Genomic DNA, 20556 nt, shown 5'->3' on the forward strand with positions numbered 1-20556 from the left:
GTGCGTGCATGTGCACACACACACACTCACATTCATACACCATTCTTTACGTTGAGTTCAATATGGCCTCTGCTTTGCAGCATGATCTTTGGTGTTGGAGGAGCAAGAAGTTAGGGAATTGAGAAAAGAGGCAGATTCTCTAGGGCACAGATTAAACTTTGAATTGTTAGCCTTTCGGCCAGAGAACCTCAAACAGCTTGTCATTGTGAAGTTAAAATCTGAGTAAGAACAGCTTGAGGACCAGAGCCATAAGGTTAAAGCTGACCCCATGGAAGGGCAGCTGATCACTGGCTTGAAGCTAAAAGGCTACCTGAAAACAAGAGCTATTCCCCACTCTCTATAGCACACATGCCCAGGTTAGGAGTCACACAGAAAATCCTTTAATTACAGAGTTAATTCCAACAGTGATAGAGTATGGCTACTTCTTCAGTGGCTAGTCCACGGTATTTATGCCAAGAAGCCTGCACCATCCTGTCTCTATGTGACCCTGGTTAAAGCTGTCAACTTGGCAGGCTCTACCACTACCTAAAAGACAAACCTCTGGGCATGTCTGTGAGGTGGTTTCTGGACTGGATTAACTGAGGTGGGCAGAGCCATCTTGACTGTAGGAGCCACGCTTGTATGGGCTAATGGAAAAAAGAAAGTGAGCTGAGAACTGGTGGTCATCTCCCTCTGCTTCCTGACACAGGATGTACTGTGACCCAGCTGCCTTGAGCTCTGGCCCTTCCGTTATTTTCCTGGTTGCCAGTCTCCTGCCTGTGCTCCAGAATCCTAAGAGCAGAGATGCACTGGCCTGGTACATCATGCTCTAAACCAGTGGTTCTCAACATGGGGGTCAAATGACTCTTTCACAGAGGTCACATATCAGATATTCTACATATCAGATATTTACATTATGATTCATAACAGTAGCAAAACTACAGTTATGAAGTAGCATTGAAAATGATTTTATGGTTGGGGGTCACACAACATGAGTAACTGAATTAAAGGATGGCAGTGTTAGGAAGGTTGAGAACTACCACCATAAACCGTGCACCCTGCCTCCTGGGTTCTTGTCACCATAAACTCTCACTCACACTCTTAAGGTTTGTTCTAACGCCACAGATGTGTGTTTTCCACAGATCAGGGGCCTCACTGAACTAACTTTTTACGGTTAGTTGAAAACATCATCCTGTTCCTCTCGAGATTGTGAGGCTTGTTTTCTTTCTCCTTAGTCTTAAACTGAATATTGGCCTCTGCTGTGGGGATGCTGTTGGTCCACTAATGTCTCTATCCAGGGTACACAGGGAGCACAAAGAGAGACACAGAGTCCAGCAGAACAACTGTTCTGGAGTCCAGTGGTTCCTGGTGTTGGCTACACACTGGGCTGTCTCGGGGGATTAGAAAACATTCCTGAGACCTGGTCCCAGAGCAGTTAAGCCAGACCCTGAAGGAGGGAAGCGCAGCTAAGGCAGAACTTACAGAGCACCTGGGAGTTGTGCATTGCCCGCCAAGGCAGTTATGTCGGCCTGGCCTGGAAAAATCAGAGAAATTCAACACCTAATTTGACATCCACAGTGTATGAAATGATATGTTAGATTTGTCTGGAGTTGGAGTTACAGGCAGGTGTGAGCCACTTGATATGGATTCTGGGAACTGAACCTGAGACCTCTGCAAGAGCAGCAAGTGTTCAGAACCACTGAGCCATCCTTCCAGCCCCATATATAGCTTTCCTTAAATCAGAAGGACAAATGCAAACTGTTTTATTAAAAGTCAACGTTTCTGGAGTATGTGTATGTGTGTGGGCAATATGTGCACATTTGTGTGTGAAGCAGGACACATGCATAAATGTGCATGTGTGTGTGGATGTAAGAACCCATCTCAGGTGTTCATCGGGAGCTGCCCACCTTGTTTTTGAGGCAGTGTCTCTCCCTGGCCTGAGCTCGGGAAGTAAGCTGGGCTAGCTGGTAAGTGAGCCCAGGGACCTTCCTGTCTCTGCTCCCCAGTGCTGCAATTGCAAGGAAATGCTACCATACTCGGCTTTTGAAGGTGGATTCCAGGGTCCCAACCAACTCAGGTCCTTACGTTTGTAAGGCAAGCACTTGACCGACCCAGCCACCTTTCCCAGCCTTGTTATCATCATTTATAACAGATAGAATGAATGACATGACAAGAAAAAAGGGAGCTTACTCTCAGAAAAGACTTTCAAAAGCCAGGTGACTGTACGGAGAGAAGTTCAGATGTCCAGTCTCCAGACTTTAGCCTGGTTAGAAATAAAAATCAGCGCACAAAGTTCACCAGCTTCTTGGAGTATTTTTTAAAGCCTATTATACAACGGGACTCTCTAAAAGTAGCAAACACAGTCTTACACCGACCATTTGCCATCGCCTGTGTGTGTGTAGTTTGTGAAACACATATGGGCAAGTTGGGTGGGACATAAATCTGCAGCCAGTGATGTCCCAGCCCCAGGGTCCAGCTGTTGCAGCAACCACTCATATCCAGCGTATGAATCCAGGGCAGGAGGTGCATGCACTGGACACCCTCTGCAGTTATTCATCGAGAATGGGGTTCTACAAGTCCACGCTAGCAACCTCCCACCACGTCTAGCTTCAGAACCCCTGCTAAGGAAAAAGATAATTTACAAAAGAGAGCTGCTTTACCTTAAGTTACTTCAAATACTTCCTATGCTAGGCCTGACTGAGTCAAAACGCAGTTCGGATTTTTCTTTGTCCAGACTCAGGTTGTGCTGAAGGATTTGGAATATGCTCTCAAGTTCAAGTTTGTATAGAACCAGAGGCTCTTTCAGCTCTAAGTCACCACTCAAATGACGGAGTGGTCTTCTGGGAGACAGTTCTACCAATTTTAATTCATAATTTTCTTATTGTAACAATTTTTCTCAACCATATTTCCACACCTATTTCTTTTCTTGTTTTTAAATTCTATATTTAGTCTAGAAAGCAAATCTGCCTTGTTTCCTCTCAAAACAAATGTGCAGAGCTGGAAAGCAGCTATTCTGAGGGCTGAGTGCACAATCTGAAGGCAACATGTGAGCAGGGTCTTCAGGGTTGCCACGGGGCCACTCATTCTTCTCATTGCTTGCATGCAAGATCTAGAAGGACCAGGATGCAGCTCAGGTGCTTGCTTGCCCAGCACGCAGGAAGCCCTGAGTTGATCCCCAGCACCCCAAACACTGGGCTTAGTGGAGACATCAGTCATCTCGGCACTTGAGAAGCGGAGGCAGAAGCAGAAAGGTCACGGTCGGGACTGGGAGGGCTTGCCTAGCATTCGTGAGGCTCTGGGCTGGCTCCTGAGCAGGTCATAAACTGGGCATGGTGGTGCAGGCCTGCAATCTAAGCATGCATGAAGCAGAGACAAGAGGATAGGGCTTCAAGGTCATCCTCAACTATGTAAAAGACTCAATGCCAGCCAGGGTTATATGAGAATCTGTCTCAAAAGAAAACAAACAAAACTCAAACACAAACCCCTGCATTTCTTCTAAGAAGCCAGTTGCCTGGTGCTGGGGTTGGAGAGCCTCAGCATGAGTTTGGTGTTCCGGAGAGTGAGGAGGGCAGGACTTCTAAACCTCTCTCACTGGAAAGGCACTGGAACGCAGTCAAGTGTGCAAGGCATCTGGTGCACTCAGAACGGACTGGCTGGATGGCGGGCGGCACTACCATTAAGGTTGCAAAGGCCCCAGAGGGAACCAGCTGGCTGAGATGTACTGCTAGCAAAGTTAAACATAGACAGGAAACCACATGTCTGATACTGTTTTAAAAAAAAAAGAAAGAAAAGAAAAAAATCATTTGTTTTCCTGCTAGAGCAAGGCTCACAAACCAAAAGGCTGTTTTAGTTTAAAAAGAAATTCTACCACGAGAGAGGAAGGAATGAAGCATTGTGGTTAGGAGTCCTTGCTCTCCACCCTCCTCTCAGCATCTCAGGTTAGCCCATGTGTGTCTCCACGCTAACTACTAAAGCCTGCAGGAAGCTTGAGGTCAGCAGTGCACACAGCTGGGTCACGAAATGCTCCGCTTCCCTACAGAATCGTGAAGGGCTGTACTTGGAGTCAAAAGTGGTTTGGAAAGTCCTGGTTTATTTCTTTAAAAACAATGATTTATTTTGTGTGTCCATGTGCCCCTGTCTGTGCACGTGCTCTAGTAAGAACAACAATTAAATTAAAGAAGAGGAATTTGAAATGTGAGCGAGAGAGCAAGAGGGTACACAAGAGATTTTGGAGAGTGGAAAGAGAAAGGAAGAAATGAGGTAATTATATTGTAATTTCAAAAAATAAATTATTATTTAAAAAGAGGAACAATTATTCCTAGGTAGAGAGTATGTGGAACTTCTCCTGGCTTCCATCTGGAGAAGCATCCAACCTTCAGTCATGGGCTTGGTATGACCACGTGCAGCCAAGAAGAGCCATTACAAGCATCCCAACACTAAATTATACACTTACATTTTTTTGAGACAAGGTCTCATGTAGCCCAAGCTGGTGTTGAACTCTGATTCTGATCCTCCTGCCTCTACCTCCTGAGTGTTGGGATTACAGGTGAGTGCCAGCATCCTTGAGTTTACGTCATGTTGGGGATTGAACTCAGGGCCTCATGCATGCTGGACAAGCACTCTCCAAATATCCCCAGACCCCATCACAAAATTTTATTTTTTGAAATTTAATTTTGTAACTTCACAGCAATGTTCTCAGCCATGAACTCTATAAATGACAATGCTGTTCTGCAATGTCAAAACAAACAAACAAATAAAAAACAAAAAGACAAGAGACAAACCAAAACTGACATTAACAGAAGTTAATGTCTTGCAGGGAACAGCATCCCTACAGCCTTCTCTGGAACATCAAACCATTGCTAGGTGCTAGGACTATCTGTGATGCCCACCCTGCTTTTCACCTTAGCACAGCTTAGATGGGAAAACATCAGGGCAGGGGAGAACACATGACCTGTGATGGCCTGTAGTCACCTGCTAGCACCCCAAGTGCCCCAATGGGAACTGTACATAGCTCCAGGCATGCTTGTTCTGCTGTGGGACATTCTCAAAGTCCACAGCTCATTTATCCTCACAGCACCCCGTTCAAGATCACCATTCTTGTCTCTCTCTCTCTCTCTCTCTCTCTCTCTCTCTCTCTTTCTCTCTCTCTCTCTCTGTCTCTCTCTCTCTGTGTGTGTGTGTGTGCATGTGTGTGTGTGTGCATGTATGTATCCATTTTTGCATGTGAGGTGGGGCATGTGTGTGGGTGTCTGTGCATGTGAAGGTCCAAGGTAGATGTTTGCAAGTATGTGGATCGGTACATATGTGTGAATGCCTGCACATGTGAAGGCCCAAGGTGGATGTCAGGAACCATCCTCCATCACTCATCTACCTTATGCAGCAGGGTCTCTCAATTTAATCCAGAGCTTGCCAACATAGCTAGTCTCAAATGGCTCATTCATTAGAGAATTAAAGAGAAAGGATTATTTTTCCAGGAATGGTGCTTTTAAAACATGCTTTTAATTTCAGCACTCTAGAAGCAGAGGCAAATGGATCTCTGTGATTTTTCAGACCAGCCTGGCCTACATGGTGAGTTCCAGACAAGCCAGGGGTACAAAAGGAGACCTTGTCTCCAAAAGAAGAGTCACTACTGGAAAACAAGGTAAGTCTGAAAGGGTCTGTCCCCCTGAACACCTGAATGGGAGGCTCCAACCTGGCAAAGCCCTTATCACCATGATGGTCCTGCACATTCTTAGTCTGGGCCTTGGGAATGGTTCTGTCTTGTCTGAACAGAGGAGCTCGCCTTATACCCAGTCCGTTGGATGTCTAGGATTCACCTCCGATGTTAACTCTCTTTGCTACACGCCCACAGTGCCTCTAATGTTTCAGAATAATGAGCTCTTTTTCTCCATGTGGGAAGCAAATGTAGGATGATCAGGAATAGTCATTGGGATCTGGAAGCTTCTAGAAGCCACCTCATTTACTTCTTTGTGGTTCATTTTCTTGCTCTCCACATTCCAAGCCCCAGCAGCATACATCACAAACCCCTGGAAAGCCACACAATTCATACAAACTCTCTTCAGTGCCACAGTGTCATCCCCAGAGATTCCTGGGCCAACGAACATCTCTCTTGCAGACCCAAGTCAGCAGAGCAGCTTGTAAAAGGCAACCCGAAGACATGCCTAGATGTCCTCTGTTATTAGAAAATAGAAGAAGCATTCTCACAGGTAAAGGAACACAAACAAGGACTTAAGAGTTGCTTTTGCTGACTTTGAAAATGCTCATTATTACTAATCATCAGAGAAATGAAAATCAAAAGCACAGTGAAATGCCATCTCACCCCATTGAGAAGGGCTATGGTTAAAAACAAAAAGAAAAGGCAAGCACCGGGACCTGTACTTGCTGCCAAGCCAAACAGCCTGAGTTCCATCCCCAGGGCTCGCCTGGTAGGAGAGAAGCTACTTCTGAAAACTGTCCTCTGATTTCCACATGCATACAGTGGGAGTAAACATCTCCCCCACACAAATACATAACTGTCATTTAAAAAGAGACAAAACTAGTATTTGCTAAACTGGGAGAAAGGAGAATTGTCATACAATGAGATCTCAGCCACTTCTTTCTACATGTCCTTCCACTCCAATTGCACAGGGTCTCAGTGTTTGGAGTCACTGAAGTCTATGCTACATATAAAGTGTGGATGAGGGTGTGGTGATATTGTGTTCCCCAAAATATTGTGCACCCTAATAAACTTATCTGGGGTCAGAGAACAGAACAGCCCTAGATATAGAGGCCAGAAAATGGTGGCACACACTCCTTTAATCCTAGCATTCCAGAGGCAGAAATCCATCCGGATCTCTGTGAGTTCAAGGCCACATTGGAAACAGCCAGGCATGGTGACTCACACCTTTAATCCCAGAAAGTGAGCTTTTAATCCCAGGGAGTGATGGCAGAAAGCAGAAAAGTATATAAAGCGTGTGAAAACCAGGAACTAGGCTGGTTAAACATTCAGGCTTTCAAGAAGCAGTTCAGCTGAGATTCATTTGGATAAGGACTCAGAGGCTTCCAGTCTGAGGAAACATGGTCAGCTGAGGAACTGGCAAGGTGAAGTAGCTGTGGCTTGTTCTGCTTTTCTGATCTTCCAGCATTCACCCCAATAACTGGCCTCAGGTTTGATTTTATTAATAAGACCATTTAAGATTCCTGCTACATGGGGATGTCCATCTTTGCATATCTTGGGAAGTTGTCATCCATGCTGGAGAGATTTGGGGGTTACACTTTTGTTTTGGAGGTCACCCATGATCCTGTAAGTTCCCCCTCACTAGTGCTTTGTAGGCAAGTCTGATACACTCATTGCTTTGCCAAGATGGACTTTGGTAGAATCATACTTTGGTCTGTAGTTGATGCCTTTTTCTCTTATCGGGAAAAGTTATGCAACAATGTACACACACACACACACACACACACACACACACACACACACTGGGTGGAACATCATTCAGTGATTAAAAATGAAATTCTCCTATTTTCAGTAGTGTGAATGGTGCTAAAATATGGTAAGTGAAATAAGGCAGACACAGAAGGACAAATGTGTGCATTCTTCTACCTGGAAACTAAAAGGTTAACTTCTCAGCAGTAGAGAACGGAGTAGTAGATTCTGGGCGTGAGAAGGGTGTGGTGAGAGGCCAGCCAATTGCACAGGAGAGCAGTGGGTGGGAAGAATGGTATCTAATGTTCTATACACAGTAGAGGCACTGCGTTGAGAAAAACTAATTAAATATTTCAAAATAGTTACTAAAGAGGGCTTTGGAAGTTTTCACACAATGAAGTGATAAATGTGTGTAGTAAGGGACACGCCAATTGTACTGAAGATGGTTATACATGTACTTAAGTTACACATTGTAATCTAAATGTCACATCGTACACAAAACATCACATTGCTCCCCAAATATATATAATTCCTATGTCTATTAAAATATTTTAAGGTAGGGTTGGGAAGATGGATAAGTGGGTGAACTGCTTGCTATGCAATCATGAGGACCTGAGTTTGGATCTACACAGAACCTAGGTGTGGAGGTGTGCATCTATGACTCCAGCATGGGGGGAGTAGATCTACACAGAACCTAGGTGTGGAGGTGTGCATCTATGACCCCAGCATGGGGGGGAGTGGATCTACATAGAACCTAGGTGTGGAGGTGTGTATCTATGACCCCAGCATGGGGGGAGTGGATCTACACAGAACCTAGGTGTGGAGGTGTGCATCTATGACCCCAGCATGGGGGGAGTGGATCTACACAGAACCTAGGTGTGGAGGTATGCATCTATGACCCCAGCATGGGGGGAGTGGATCTACACAGAACCTAGGTGTGGAGGTGTACATCTATGACCCAGCATGGGGGAGTGGATCTACACAGAACCTAGGTGTGGAGGTGTGCATCTATGACCCCAGCATGGGGGAGTGGATCTACATAGAACCTAGGTGTGGAAGTGTGCATCTATGACCCCAGAATGGGGGGAGTGGATCTACACAGAACCTAGGTGTGAGGTGTTCATCTATGACCCAGCACAGGGGCATGGGATCAGAGACCTCCTTGAACTTGCTGGCTGACAAGCCTCCTTGAAACAGTGAGCCCCAGGTTCAATATCAGAGACTTTGTCTCAAAAATAAGAAGGGAAGTGACAGAGGAAGACACCGAACATTAACCTCCAGGTTCCATGTGTACACACACAATGCCTATCTCTACACACATACACGGTCACACATGCATATATCACACACATCATACATGCCACAAACACATACATTTTCTAGGAAATATTGAAGTGCCTGTCGAAATGCTTACTGCAAAGGCATCCCATTTTCTTTACATGTTTACAGTTGAAGAGTTTATCCATGGGATGCACCCTCTAGTCTATTACCCAACTGGACCAAATAAATGGGTATTTTTTGTTCTGTTTTTGGCCAGAATGACTGCTCTGGGTCCTGTTACCTTGGTGAGCGTGAACTTAGCAAAGCCCTCTCTGGTTCTACCTTCCTGGGTGAGTCCCCCTGCTGCTTCTTTTATCTTAAGATCTTGTTTTCATTTATGTGTGTATGTGTATGTGCACATGGTTGTAGGTACTTCAGAGGCCAGAGGTGGCCGCTCCCCCGGAACTGCAATTACAGATGGTTTGAGCCACCAGGCCTGGGTACTGGGAACAGAACTCCAGTCCTCTGGATCCGCAGCAAGCACTCGTAACTGCTGAGCCATCATTGCGGTGACCACCCTCACCCCTACCTCTAGGTGCTTCTGTCATTTCAGTGTCCCCGAGGCCCTGTGATGCTGCAGATGCTGGAAGCACACAGCTTGTCTGTCCTATTTAGAAGCATGCTCTTACCAAGCGTGGGTAAGGCCGCATGTTAGCTGGAGTTTTCTTTTTCTTTTTTGGTGTTTCAAGACAGGGTTTCTCTGTATAGCTTTGGTGCATTTCCTGGAACTCACTTGGTAGGCCAGGCTGGCCTCGAACTCGTGGAGATCCGCCTGGCTCTGCTTCCCGTGTGCTGGGATTAAAGACGTGCGCCACCACTGCCTGGCTAATCTGGAGTTTTCTAGAAAAGCTACCCCTGTGCTGCAGATCAGAAGGGCCACTGAGTAGTCCATCCAGTCTTTCTCATGGTTCAGTTAAAATGCCACAAGTGCAGACTGACAATTCTCTCAGGCTATCTTTACTCCCCTTTAATCACTGTTTGCCACCCACCTGAGGATTGGACCCAGCATCCTTTAAGGATCAGGTGAAGCCTTTGGAATGAGCTCAGCAGTTAGCAGGCCCCTGGGTTCCGCTAGGCCAGAAAGTAACAATGGCATCACATAGAGCATGAAATCACCTGGAGAGGTTTCTCTGCTGTGTCAGAACCAGTCTGCCTGGTGTCCCCCAACAATGTATTTACTAAATGCCTCGGCATTTAACCACCTTTTGTGCTACCACTATAAAAGGCTAATGTAACCATTTCCACCGTGGAGCATATTCTCCAGGCCGACCTGAATCTGTTTCCAGACCACGCCCACTCCTACTTGCCTCAGAACAAACAGTCTCATTCCCTTTGGACCAAGAGATGCTATGTTGTGTAGTTTTTTGTTTGTTTGTTTGGTTGTTTGTTTTTTCTTGTCAACTTAACACATGCAAGAGGCATCTGGGAAGAGGAGACTTCAACTGAGGAATTACCTCCATCAGACTGGCCTGTGGACATGTCTTGATTAATTATTGATGTGCAGAGACCATGCCACCATGGGCAATGCAACCCCTTGTGGTCCTGGGTATATAAAAAGCAGGCTGAGTACACTTGTAGAACAAGCCAAACAGAAGCATTCCTTCATGGCTTCTGCTTCAGTGCTTGCCTTGAGGTTCCTGCCATGAGTTCCTGCCCTGGCTTCCCTCAGTGATGAACTAATGATTTGAGAAATGTAAGCCAAATAAACCCTTTCCTCCCTAAGTTGCTTTTGGTCATGGTCTTTGTCACAGCAACAGAAACCTGACTAGGACAGCTATGTTTCACACAGATGGGTTCTGTGGCGGCTGCTGGGGGCTCTGGAGATGCCATCACAACACTAAGTCAAAAGCATGGCATGTCCACACTGAGAGAAGGCCACGGAGCCCTGAGCGAGCTTTTCAGCGGCAATAAGGAAGCAGGAGGGCCTGGTCCAGAGCATGATTGCTCCAGTCACTGATTTGAAAGGCCCTGCACGCCTTCCATTCTTATTTAACAGTTTCCTGCTGTGATCCTGAGTCAACCCGGGAACAGCATGCCTAATTTGTAATATTATCCAGCAACATAAGGGCTGTGGCTAGCTTTGATCAGAAATCCTAGACTCAGCATGCTCCCTTTGACTGGGGAAGGTATGTGGGGAGAAAAGAGAAGACTGAGAGAAGCACATATTAAAACAAAGCAAGCCTTTCCAGTGTGCTGTGGTGTGGTACCCAGACATCTGGATGTTCTGTTGGCAGGGCCTGGCCAGAACTTAGCTGTGGACCCAGATGCCAGAATAGACCTGAAGCCAGAAAACACTCTCAGAATTCTAGCATCAGGGAAGCAAAGACAGAAGGATCCCTGGGGCCTCACTGCAGCCTAACCTCCTTGGCAAGTTCTGGGTCATCAAGAGACCTTGTCTCAAAAAGCAAGGTTGGCCTGGGGGGTGTCTTGGCAGATAAAGTGTTTAAACTTAAGGACTGGAGTTCAGATCACTAATAGACTCATAAAAGCGGGTAGGCTTGGTGCCCACCTGTAATCCTGGCACTTGAGAGGTGCAGCGAGGGGACCAGGAGTTCAAAGTCATTTTCTGCTATATAGTGAGTTCAAAACCAGCCTGGGATACACAAGATTTTATCTAGGTAGGAAGGAAGAGAGGAATGGGATAAGAAAGGAACTAACGAACTCAGCCAAGAGACGATCAGCAGGTGTCTTGCAGGGGGCATGGAGAGATGCCTCAGCAGGCAAAGTGTTTGCTGCACTCAGAGTATGAGGACCAGAGTTTGGATCCCCAAACCCACACCAAAGTCAGCTGCTGTGGCTGTGCCAACCCTCTTGGAATCCTAGTGCTCTAGAAGCAGAGATAGAAGTCCTCAGAGTGAGATGGCTAACCAGAAGAGCCCAAAGGTGACTTCTGAGTTCAGAGAGAGTCTGCCTCAACATACAAAGTAGAATATGATAGAGGAAAACAACCAATGTAAACCTTGGGCCTCTGAATACAGGTGCACACACAAGTGCACACACATGTGTAGATATGCATAAACACACACACACACACACACACACACACACACACACACACAGGTACCACATACACACAGAAAAAAAAAACAAAGAAAAATTAAATAGATAAATGTCTTGCAAAATTGGTATGCCTTCTCCCGGGTACCAGGCAACTGCTCTTGAAAACATTTTCCTTTCCTACACCGTAGTCAGCACTTCAGTCCTGACACCCACCACATCTTGCCTGATGGATGGCTGTCACCTGGCCATCATAACGCTCCCTCTTCTAATTTGCATTCTGAATTTAGATGAGTACTGGGTAGGTTCTCACATCTTGCAGTTAAAGGATCTTCCGAGCTGGGAAGGGAGATGTGCTAAGGGGCAGCTGTGAGAACTGGGCAGTTTCAGGGTATTGCTTCCTATGCTTTAAAGACTTTCTCTTCCTCCTCCTCCTTGGTTAATGTAGAATGCACTGAAGCCCCCAGGCATCTCACAAAGCCTGGCCTCATGGCTGATGGCAGCATAAGCAAAGACATTAGTTTTTTTTTTTTTTTTTAACAATTCCAGGCATGCCTAGCCTTTTGACATGCTGTCATCTACACTACAAAGCTCACACTGGAGAGCCACATGATCAACCACACACAAAGTAAAATACTAAACAAATTGCAAAAAACACATCGCACAAAGTATTATGTAAGTTTATGATATTGCTTTGGTCTGTATTCATAGCTGGATGGATTTCTGACTAGATGACAAAGTCTCTCTGTAATCTGTCCCTTCTTCTGGAGGGTCTAGCATGCAGCAGGTAGACAGGTGAAAAAGACCTGCCAATCTTTCTGTCTGTCCATTCATCATCTCTCCAGCCATCAATCCATCCATCCATCCATCCATCCATCCATCCATCCATCCATCTATCCATCCAGAGATTGAGATTGGGGCATCTGGAGGTTGAATAATGCAATAACACCATGCCCTCAGACACTGAAGGCACCCAATACCCATTCTTTAAAGGATTTGTGTCAAGGCCATGGCTATTGATCTTAACCAGAAGACAGAAAACACAAGAGGAAAATAAAAACATTATAAAAAGCAAAAATAAGAGCCCCAGCAGGAACTCAGTGCCAAAGGGCATGAGGAAACTTACTGGGAGCTGCAGAAAGGTACTTTCTGGACTGTGGAGCTGCCAATTCATTGTACACAGTCATCAGGCTCCAGCAACTGGGCTTTTTAAAGGGAGTTTTATTTTATAGAAATAATAAATGAATGAAAGGAATGTTTTTAAACATCTTGATGTCAAGAGTAATTGTGGTGGTATTGTGTTCTCCAAAATATTGTGCACCCTAATAAATTTATCTGAGGTCAGAGAACAGACAGCCACTAGATACAGAGGCTAGAAAATGGTGGCACTCATACCTTTAATCCTAGCATTCCAGAGACAGAAATCCCTCGATCTCTGTGAGTTCAAGGCCACATTGGAAACAGCCAGGCATGGTGACATACACTTTTAATCCCAGAAAGTGAGCCTTTAATCCCAGGGAGTGATGATAGAAAGCAGAAAGGTATATAAGGTGTGAGGACCAGGAACTAGAGGCATTTGGCTGGTTAAGCATTTGGCTGGTTAAGCTTCAGGCTTTCCAGCAGCAGTTCATCTGAGACCCATTCTAGATGAGGACTCAGAGGCCTCCACTCTGAAGAAACAAGACCAGCTGAGGATCTGGTAAGGTGAGGTAGCTGTGGCTTGTTCTGTATCTCTGATCTTCCAGCTTCACCCAAATACCTGGCTCACAGGTTTGATTTTATTAATAAGACTCTCTAAGATTCCTGCTACAAGTAATCATTCCTGTAGTCTTGACACTCAGGAGGCTAAGGCAGGAGGATTTCATATTTGAGGTCAACCTGGGTTGTACATAGTGAATTACAGGCTGACTTAAGCAGCATAGTGACTGTCTAAAATGAATAAAAGTGAATAAATATACAGATTAATTAATTCATTAATTAAAAATATCTCAGTAGCATACTTGGCTACACTCATTATTTATCCATAATTATATAAAACAATATCTTTGTCCAGCCAGCCCAGCCTAATCATGTCCCAAGTAAAAGACCCTGCTTCAAACAGCAAGGTGGATGGCTGCTGAGGAATGATGTCCAAAATTGGCTTCTGGCACACACACACACACACACACACACACACACACACACACACACTGTTCACATACTTACATGTCTATGCACACACATAGAGAAAATAAATTTTAAATAATAATAATAATTTGCATTTCTAACAAATCCTCAGTTGCTGTTGCTGCTGCCCTGAGAACAGACCTGGGGAGCCATTGCTTTAGGAGAAAGAAACTACTGGTCGAGGCCAGATATCGAGATGAAGCCCAGGGAATTAAATTTGAGAGCTCTGTCTCTGGAGGAGTGGACACGCCTCCCAGCATGCTCCAGAGCTCCGCGCAGCAGGCTCTCCTGGAGGACTCAACCTGAGAAGAGAGCTCACCTTCTGAAAAGATGATGTGATCATTGCACTCCTCCACGTTGCAGGCACACATGAAGAAAGTCTCACCGGGCCTTTTCTTCTCCTTCATGATACACTTGGGAGAAGCGGAGTCTTCCACCACAAACCCATGGTAGGTGAGCTTGGGGTCATGGCAAACGGTCTCCAGTGTAATGTTTTCATCATTCTTCCTCCTGGGGTACAGAGGGTCATCGAGGGGAGGGAGAGGAACAGAAAGAGAGAATGAATGGAGAATCTCTGGATAGAACAGTCAAGTCTGTCCATTCCCCAGGAAGTAGTTTCTTCTACTTCTACTTCTAACAGCAGTCACTTCCTGTTCTCCAATGTTCTTAAGCTGTCCCATACTCTCCTGCATCAGCTTTGCTTATCTCCCTTCCTTTTGCTCATCTCAGAGCCTACTTATGATTATAAACAAGACAACTCTCCTTGGGGGATCTCCACCTAAAAACTCAAGCATTAGCCTTACTGGAATCTTTACACAGAAAAGGTGTGGAAAAGTGGGTTCCTGAGGACCTGGTTCATTTAAGTCTCCCACTCCTGGGCCACCACAGGCTCACATTGTGCCTTCTGCCTCTAGCATATGTGTCAGCGTTGGTGTCCTGTCTAACCAGAGAGTTCGTAAAGAGGCTACCTAGGAACATGGTGGTAGATCTTTTTTTTTTTTAAATTTTTGGTGTGTGTGTGTGTGTGTGTGCATATATGTGTATCTGTGCACATGTGCACATGTGGGCCAGAGGTCAACCTCAAGTGCTGTTTTTCAGGAGATGTCCACCTTGATTATTAAGACAGCATCTCTCTCTGGCCTGGGACTTGCCAATTCAGCTAGGCTGGATGGCCAGCAAACCTGGGCATGTTCTTGTCTCTGCCTCCAGAGTACTGGGGTTACAAGTGCATGTCACCACATCTGGCTGTTTCAGGGAATCAAACTTAGATCTTCATGGTTGTATAGCTGGCGCTTTACTGACTAAGCCATTTCTAAAGCCCATGATCTGTTTTTCCTGCTGGCTGGCCACTAGTCACTCTGTCTGTGTGTTTGGGGTGGGGAGGCGAGAACAGGGGCACTTCATGCCAACAGCTGGTTCCAAAAACAATGTGGGAAGAAAGATCTTAATTGAAATGTAAGTTCCTGAAATTTGAGAAAGGGGCAGGGAGAGAAAACAAATAATTAAAATAGTAGAGAGAATGACCTTTCCAGAACAGAAAAGTAGAAACAATTTATGGTGTTGGAAACAGATTATCTTTTTGCCATCTACATGTTTGGAGACTAATTTGGCCTAGAGATCAAAGGATAAATGGCATGGTGTACATTTTGAGAAATGCACAGGTGACTGGCTCTACATGTGCATTGTATTTGTTTAAAAATGAATTGTTTTAATTTTGTGTGTACCTGTGGGTGTCTGTATGTACACCGTGTGTGTGCTTACTGCAGAGGCCAGAAGAAGGTGTCAGAACCCTTAGAAGTGGAGTTACAGGAGGTTATGAGCTGCCATGTGGATGCTGAGAAATGAACTGAACCACCTGGGGATTAAGTGTTCAAATACACCAGCCTCTGCGGGGTGGGGGAGCATTTCACATTCAAACCATAATAAGAAGATAAGTATTCTAGAAATCAGACTTAATAATTGACAGGGGGGGGGGGATAAATATCAGTATCCATATTTGAGGAACACAAACAGCGACTCTTGCCATGAGCGTGCATGACTTACAAAGATGGAAAACAAAGTCTATGATTTGAATGTGAAATGCGCCCGATTGGCTCAGGTATATGAACACTCGATTTCCAGCTGGTTCATTCTCTGCTCCCTAAATGCTGACACCACGTGACTGTCAGCCATGTCTTCTCTGCCAAGATGAACTAGCTCCCCCTTGAACTGTTAGCCAGAATGAACCCTTCATCCCAAAGCCACTTTGGCCAGGTGTTTGGTCGCAGGGTCATGTAAGGCAATACAAAAGACAATACCCCCTTTCTCCAAAGGCCCTCTTACCACACAGCCACGCAGACTTCGTGTGGCTTCTCACAGATGGCCGTGATGCTGCAGTTGCTCATACAGGACTTCTGGTTGTCACAAGTGGATGATCTCACGTCACAAAACTTGCACAGTTGCGGAAGCTTGACTGCTCCACCGTTGTCACTGGTCATCATGTCACTGTTAACTGAGGACGGAGAAAGAAAGAGCAAAGGGTTATCCCTCTCCACACACACCTGATGGCCCGAGCTAGGTCCCAGGGTCCCATGTGAGAAAGAGCAAAGCAACTCCTGAACTGCACCCTCTGACCTCCACACAAGGGACATGGCATGTGCATGCACCCTCCATAATAAATAAGCAAAAGAAAGAATGTGGGGGAAGGTAACAAAAAAGAAATCCCGTATCAGATTAGAATTCTAAGATTCATACCAGGAGGAATGTGCACTGCATGGAATGGTGACAGGGATGCATAGTGGCTTCGGGCTTTGTCCATGATGCACATAAAGCACGAATTCTACAAAAACCTTATCAATGAAGACACAGACTGGCCCAGTGCCCTGGTGTTCCAAGTTCTTCTGAAGAAAGTTTGTTCTGCTGGGGTTGGATATGTTGCTCAGTTCCTAGAGTATTTGTCTGACTATCAAGAAACTCAGACTTCCATCCTCAGCACTGTGTAAGCTGGGCATGGAGGTGCTCACCCATGATCAAAGGACTTAGGAAGTAGAGGACAGAAGGTCACAAGTTCAAGGTTATCCCCTGCTATATAGTGAGGTTGAAGCCAGTCCAGGCTACATGAGACCCTGTCTAAACTAACTAACTAACTAGCTAGCTAGCTAACTAACTAACTAAAACAGACCAGGGTGAGGGGAACAAAGTGGAGGTGGGCACATAGGACAGAGGCACCAGAAAAGGGTCATCACCCCAGTGGGTGGAGAGGTCACTGCCAAAGTGAAACACCAAGTGGCAGAAGCTGAAGGAAGGATTGAACTGATGTGCTCCATCCTGCCACATCCTCAAGGTGAGGAAAGAAGGGTGAGCGAGCTGGGGTGACTGCAGTGGGGACTTGTGGTCACAGCAGTGGCAGGCCACTAGCAGGTCCTTGAGGTGGAGTCAGTTGTCCACCTAGAGGCAGTGGACCAGGAGCGGAAGTCACTGGTGGAACCATCCCTTGTGCAAAGGCCCTGACAGCTCTCGAGGTGTAGGCTAGGAACAAGATGGCCGGTCTTATGTCTTCCCAGACTCGCACTCCCCAGACTTGGCCTGCTCCCTCTCATGTTCCACCATTGCCCTCTGCCCCTCCTCCACTGCCCCTACCCTACGTGGAAAACTGATTGCACCTTAAGGATCCACTAGTGGCCTAGCACCTCTCTGACCACATCTCCTCACACTGCCGCTTGCTCACCCCTTACTCCTTACATTGGAGGCTATGGCAGCCTTTAGGAAAACATTAGTTTAGCTTTTAGTGTCTATTTCTACATCTTTGTCACCCTTTTTGGTCTCTGATTAAATGACACCCTTCATCCTAAAATGACCACTAGTGAGTACCACAAGATTCTGTCTTACTGTTGGCCAAGCTCTTGGGTCACACACTTCCCTCTAACCTGTCCACCAACGCGGAAGTTCCAGGAGTCTCAGTCTGCCTTGTTTAAATACAGCGTCTCTGGTGTATGACGAGGCACCTGCCCTATAGACAGCATCTACTTCAGTTCCTTTTCTCGCTGCTGGCCAAACACCTGGCAAGCAGCAACTTAAGGAAGGGGGGTTTCTTCGGGCTCACAGTTTGAGGGGACAGTCCACCATGGTGAGGAAGCATGGCGGCAGGCATGGGAGGCGGCTGGTCAGGTTTGTGTGCAGTCGGTAAACAGAGAGGAATGGATCTTATTAGAAACATGGTTCAGAGTTGACGGAGTAAGACAAAGCTGTTGTGGATTCAACCAAGCAGAGGAGAATGGACTAGTGTTCTATGGTGCACTGAGATTAGACACTTGGATTGCAAGTGGCTGTAGGACAGATGCTGGCCTGAGGAACTGGGAAGGGCTTCTCCAAGAGGTCCTCTGGGAGAGGCCTGAGAAGGGCGCCCTGTACTCTCCCCGCGCTCGCTTGTCCTGCCCAGAGGGTACCAGCTCAGTGCCCCCCAGTCACTCTCCCTTATGTGAGTTTTAGATTTCTGTCCTCAACATTTCACCCTGTGACCTTTTTTGTTGCTTGGGCACAACACCTGCTTCCTGGGTCTCTAAAAATACAAGCGTATGTAGTTAAGATCTGCTTTCTTGTGGTGACGGTAAACACAGAAGGGAAAAAAGCGAGCCCATTCATCCCTCTCAGGTCTCCAGTTCATTTCAGGAAGTGTATTTTTAGGTAAGCAGCTATTTTGAAATCCTCAATGTCTCCCAGACTGTTCTGCTTAGCTAAAAATATAGGCACCAAGAGCCCGGAGCCTTGTTTAAATTTGGTACCAACACAACAATGGATATACTTTTTTCAGCAATGGTTATGTTTGGATCCACTTGTGAAACAATTCATTTGATCCCTTAGATTTCCCTATAAGATAATAAAATGAAATAGAAGACTGAATTTTCTACAGTCAGTTTTTTTTTTCTTTTCTTTTCTTGGCATTGGCTCTGTTCTAAAAACACATTATTTGCTGGTTAGGGGGCTCTGGTGGTCTCCTCAACAGATAATCAAGTCTTTAGGAGATGCAATCCAGCCTAGCATTTTAAAATCTTAGGGTGGTTATCAGCTTTCTCTCTGTGGACAGGGCAGTGTCAACACAGATGGAGAAACAGCAAAGCCTTGGGTAGCTTTTAGGTGTCCTGATTGAATGGTTCTGGAGGCTAGCCTGGCCATTGGGTTTTAGACTTTTAGTCTTTTTTTTTTTTTTTGAGGATTGATTTTATTTTTGTGTTAGGTGTGGTGTGCTGAATAAGAATACCCCCATAGGCTTGTATAGTGGAATCTTTGCTTTCTTCTTGGTGAAACTGGGACCGGTTAAGAGGTTCAGTTCAGTCTGGAGAAACTGGGGCTAGTGGAGGTTTGAAAACTAGCTCATTCCCAGTGTGCTTTCTCTTCCTCCTACTTGTGGATCAAGATGTGAGCTCTCAGCTGTTCCTGCACCATGTCTTTGCTCACCGCCATGGACTCCGATGCTCTAAAACCATAAGCCGGATTAAACTCTTTCTTTTATAAGTTGCCATGGCCATGTTTTGTCACAGCAACAGAAAAGTCTCTGTGCTCACGTGGCTGTGGGTTACCTTTGGGGGTGAGTTGGAGCCCCTCTGGGGATGGAGTTACAGGTGGTTGTGAGATCCCAGGTATGCATTCTGGGAACTGAACTCCAGGCCTTGCAATTGAACTAGGCACTCCTAACCACTAACTATCTCTCCAGCCCTAGGTCTTGGGAGATTTTGAAGCTATCCAGATGATTCTGATGTGCAGTGGAGACTAAGATCACCGAGACAGAATTAATGGAAGGGGGGAAGTGCACAACAAATACCAAACAAGAGATGAGTCTGCGACTCGACTCGGCTGGTAGCATGCTCAAGTTCTGGTTCCCCCAAGACCACATAAACAGAACCCATGGGTGCATGCCTATTATCCCAGCACCCTGGAGGTGGAGGCAGGAGGGTCAGAAGTTCAGGATCATCCTTGGTCACACGGGGTGGTCAAGACCAGCATGGGCTCCGTGAGACCCTGTCTCAAAACCAAACCAAAAACAAAACCTACAAACAGTTACACAATGTATGTGGTGCTGAAGGAAAGCCTCTCAACAACGCCGGGAAGAGTTTCCCTGGGAAAACAACCTGCAAAGACAGGGTTAGCTCATGCTCATCTCCTTTCCCAGGCTGGCCAGTTCCTGGCTAGCAAAGCCTAGATGTGGGAGAGAAGTGACAAAAGTCGGGAGTGACACAGTGGCAAGAAGAGCAGATGAGATTGATGACAGCAGCAGCCGCCATACGGCTGTGTTGACGGGAAGTGCCTGGGTCTGGGGCCTGGAAAACATACCTAACAGGGAGGAAACAGAAGGGGCCATGAAAATACAGAAAAGAACGGAAAGGAAGAAAGAAGGAAGGGAGAGAGAGGAGGAAATGGGAAGGGGAGGGAAAAGGAGGAGAGAGAGAGGAGGACAGGGAAGGGGAGGGAGGGGAGGGAGAGGAGGGCAGAGAAGGGGAGGAGCTTAGGACAGCAATGCACACCACTCCTGATGCATCCCTCTCTCTGCAGCAGTCTGAGCTGACAATGCCTAGACATGCACAGATGCAGCATGCATGCTGCCCTCCAAGGAGGCCCAAGGGGCAGTATCTTCGTCAAATTTGGGGGGGAGGCAAACAGCAGCCCACACCTCACATTTGGAAGCACGGGCATTTGGAGGAGGGGTGGTGGATAAG

At 46.2% G+C, this 20556-nt stretch overlaps 1 protein-coding gene across 2 annotated transcripts in view; it reads right to left on the bottom strand.

The window, feature by feature from the left end:
- Tgfbr2 (transforming growth factor beta receptor 2) overlaps positions 1-20556 on the bottom strand; it is a 98302-nt gene that overhangs the window by 34869 nt on the left and 42877 nt on the right. For both annotated transcript variants that reach the window (XM_028886524.2, XM_028886525.2), the window contains 2 exons: positions 16190-16358; positions 14187-14377 (listed from right to left, as the gene is read on the bottom strand). In XM_028886524.2, the coding sequence (XP_028742357.1) occupies positions 14187-14377; positions 16190-16358 (360 nt within the window). The remainder of the gene's footprint in view (positions 1-14186; positions 14378-16189; positions 16359-20556) is intronic.

Source organism: Peromyscus leucopus, chromosome 7, assembly GCF_004664715.2.
Source record: "Peromyscus leucopus breed LL Stock chromosome 7, UCI_PerLeu_2.1, whole genome shotgun sequence".
NCBI lineage: Eukaryota > Metazoa > Chordata > Mammalia > Rodentia > Cricetidae > Peromyscus > Peromyscus leucopus.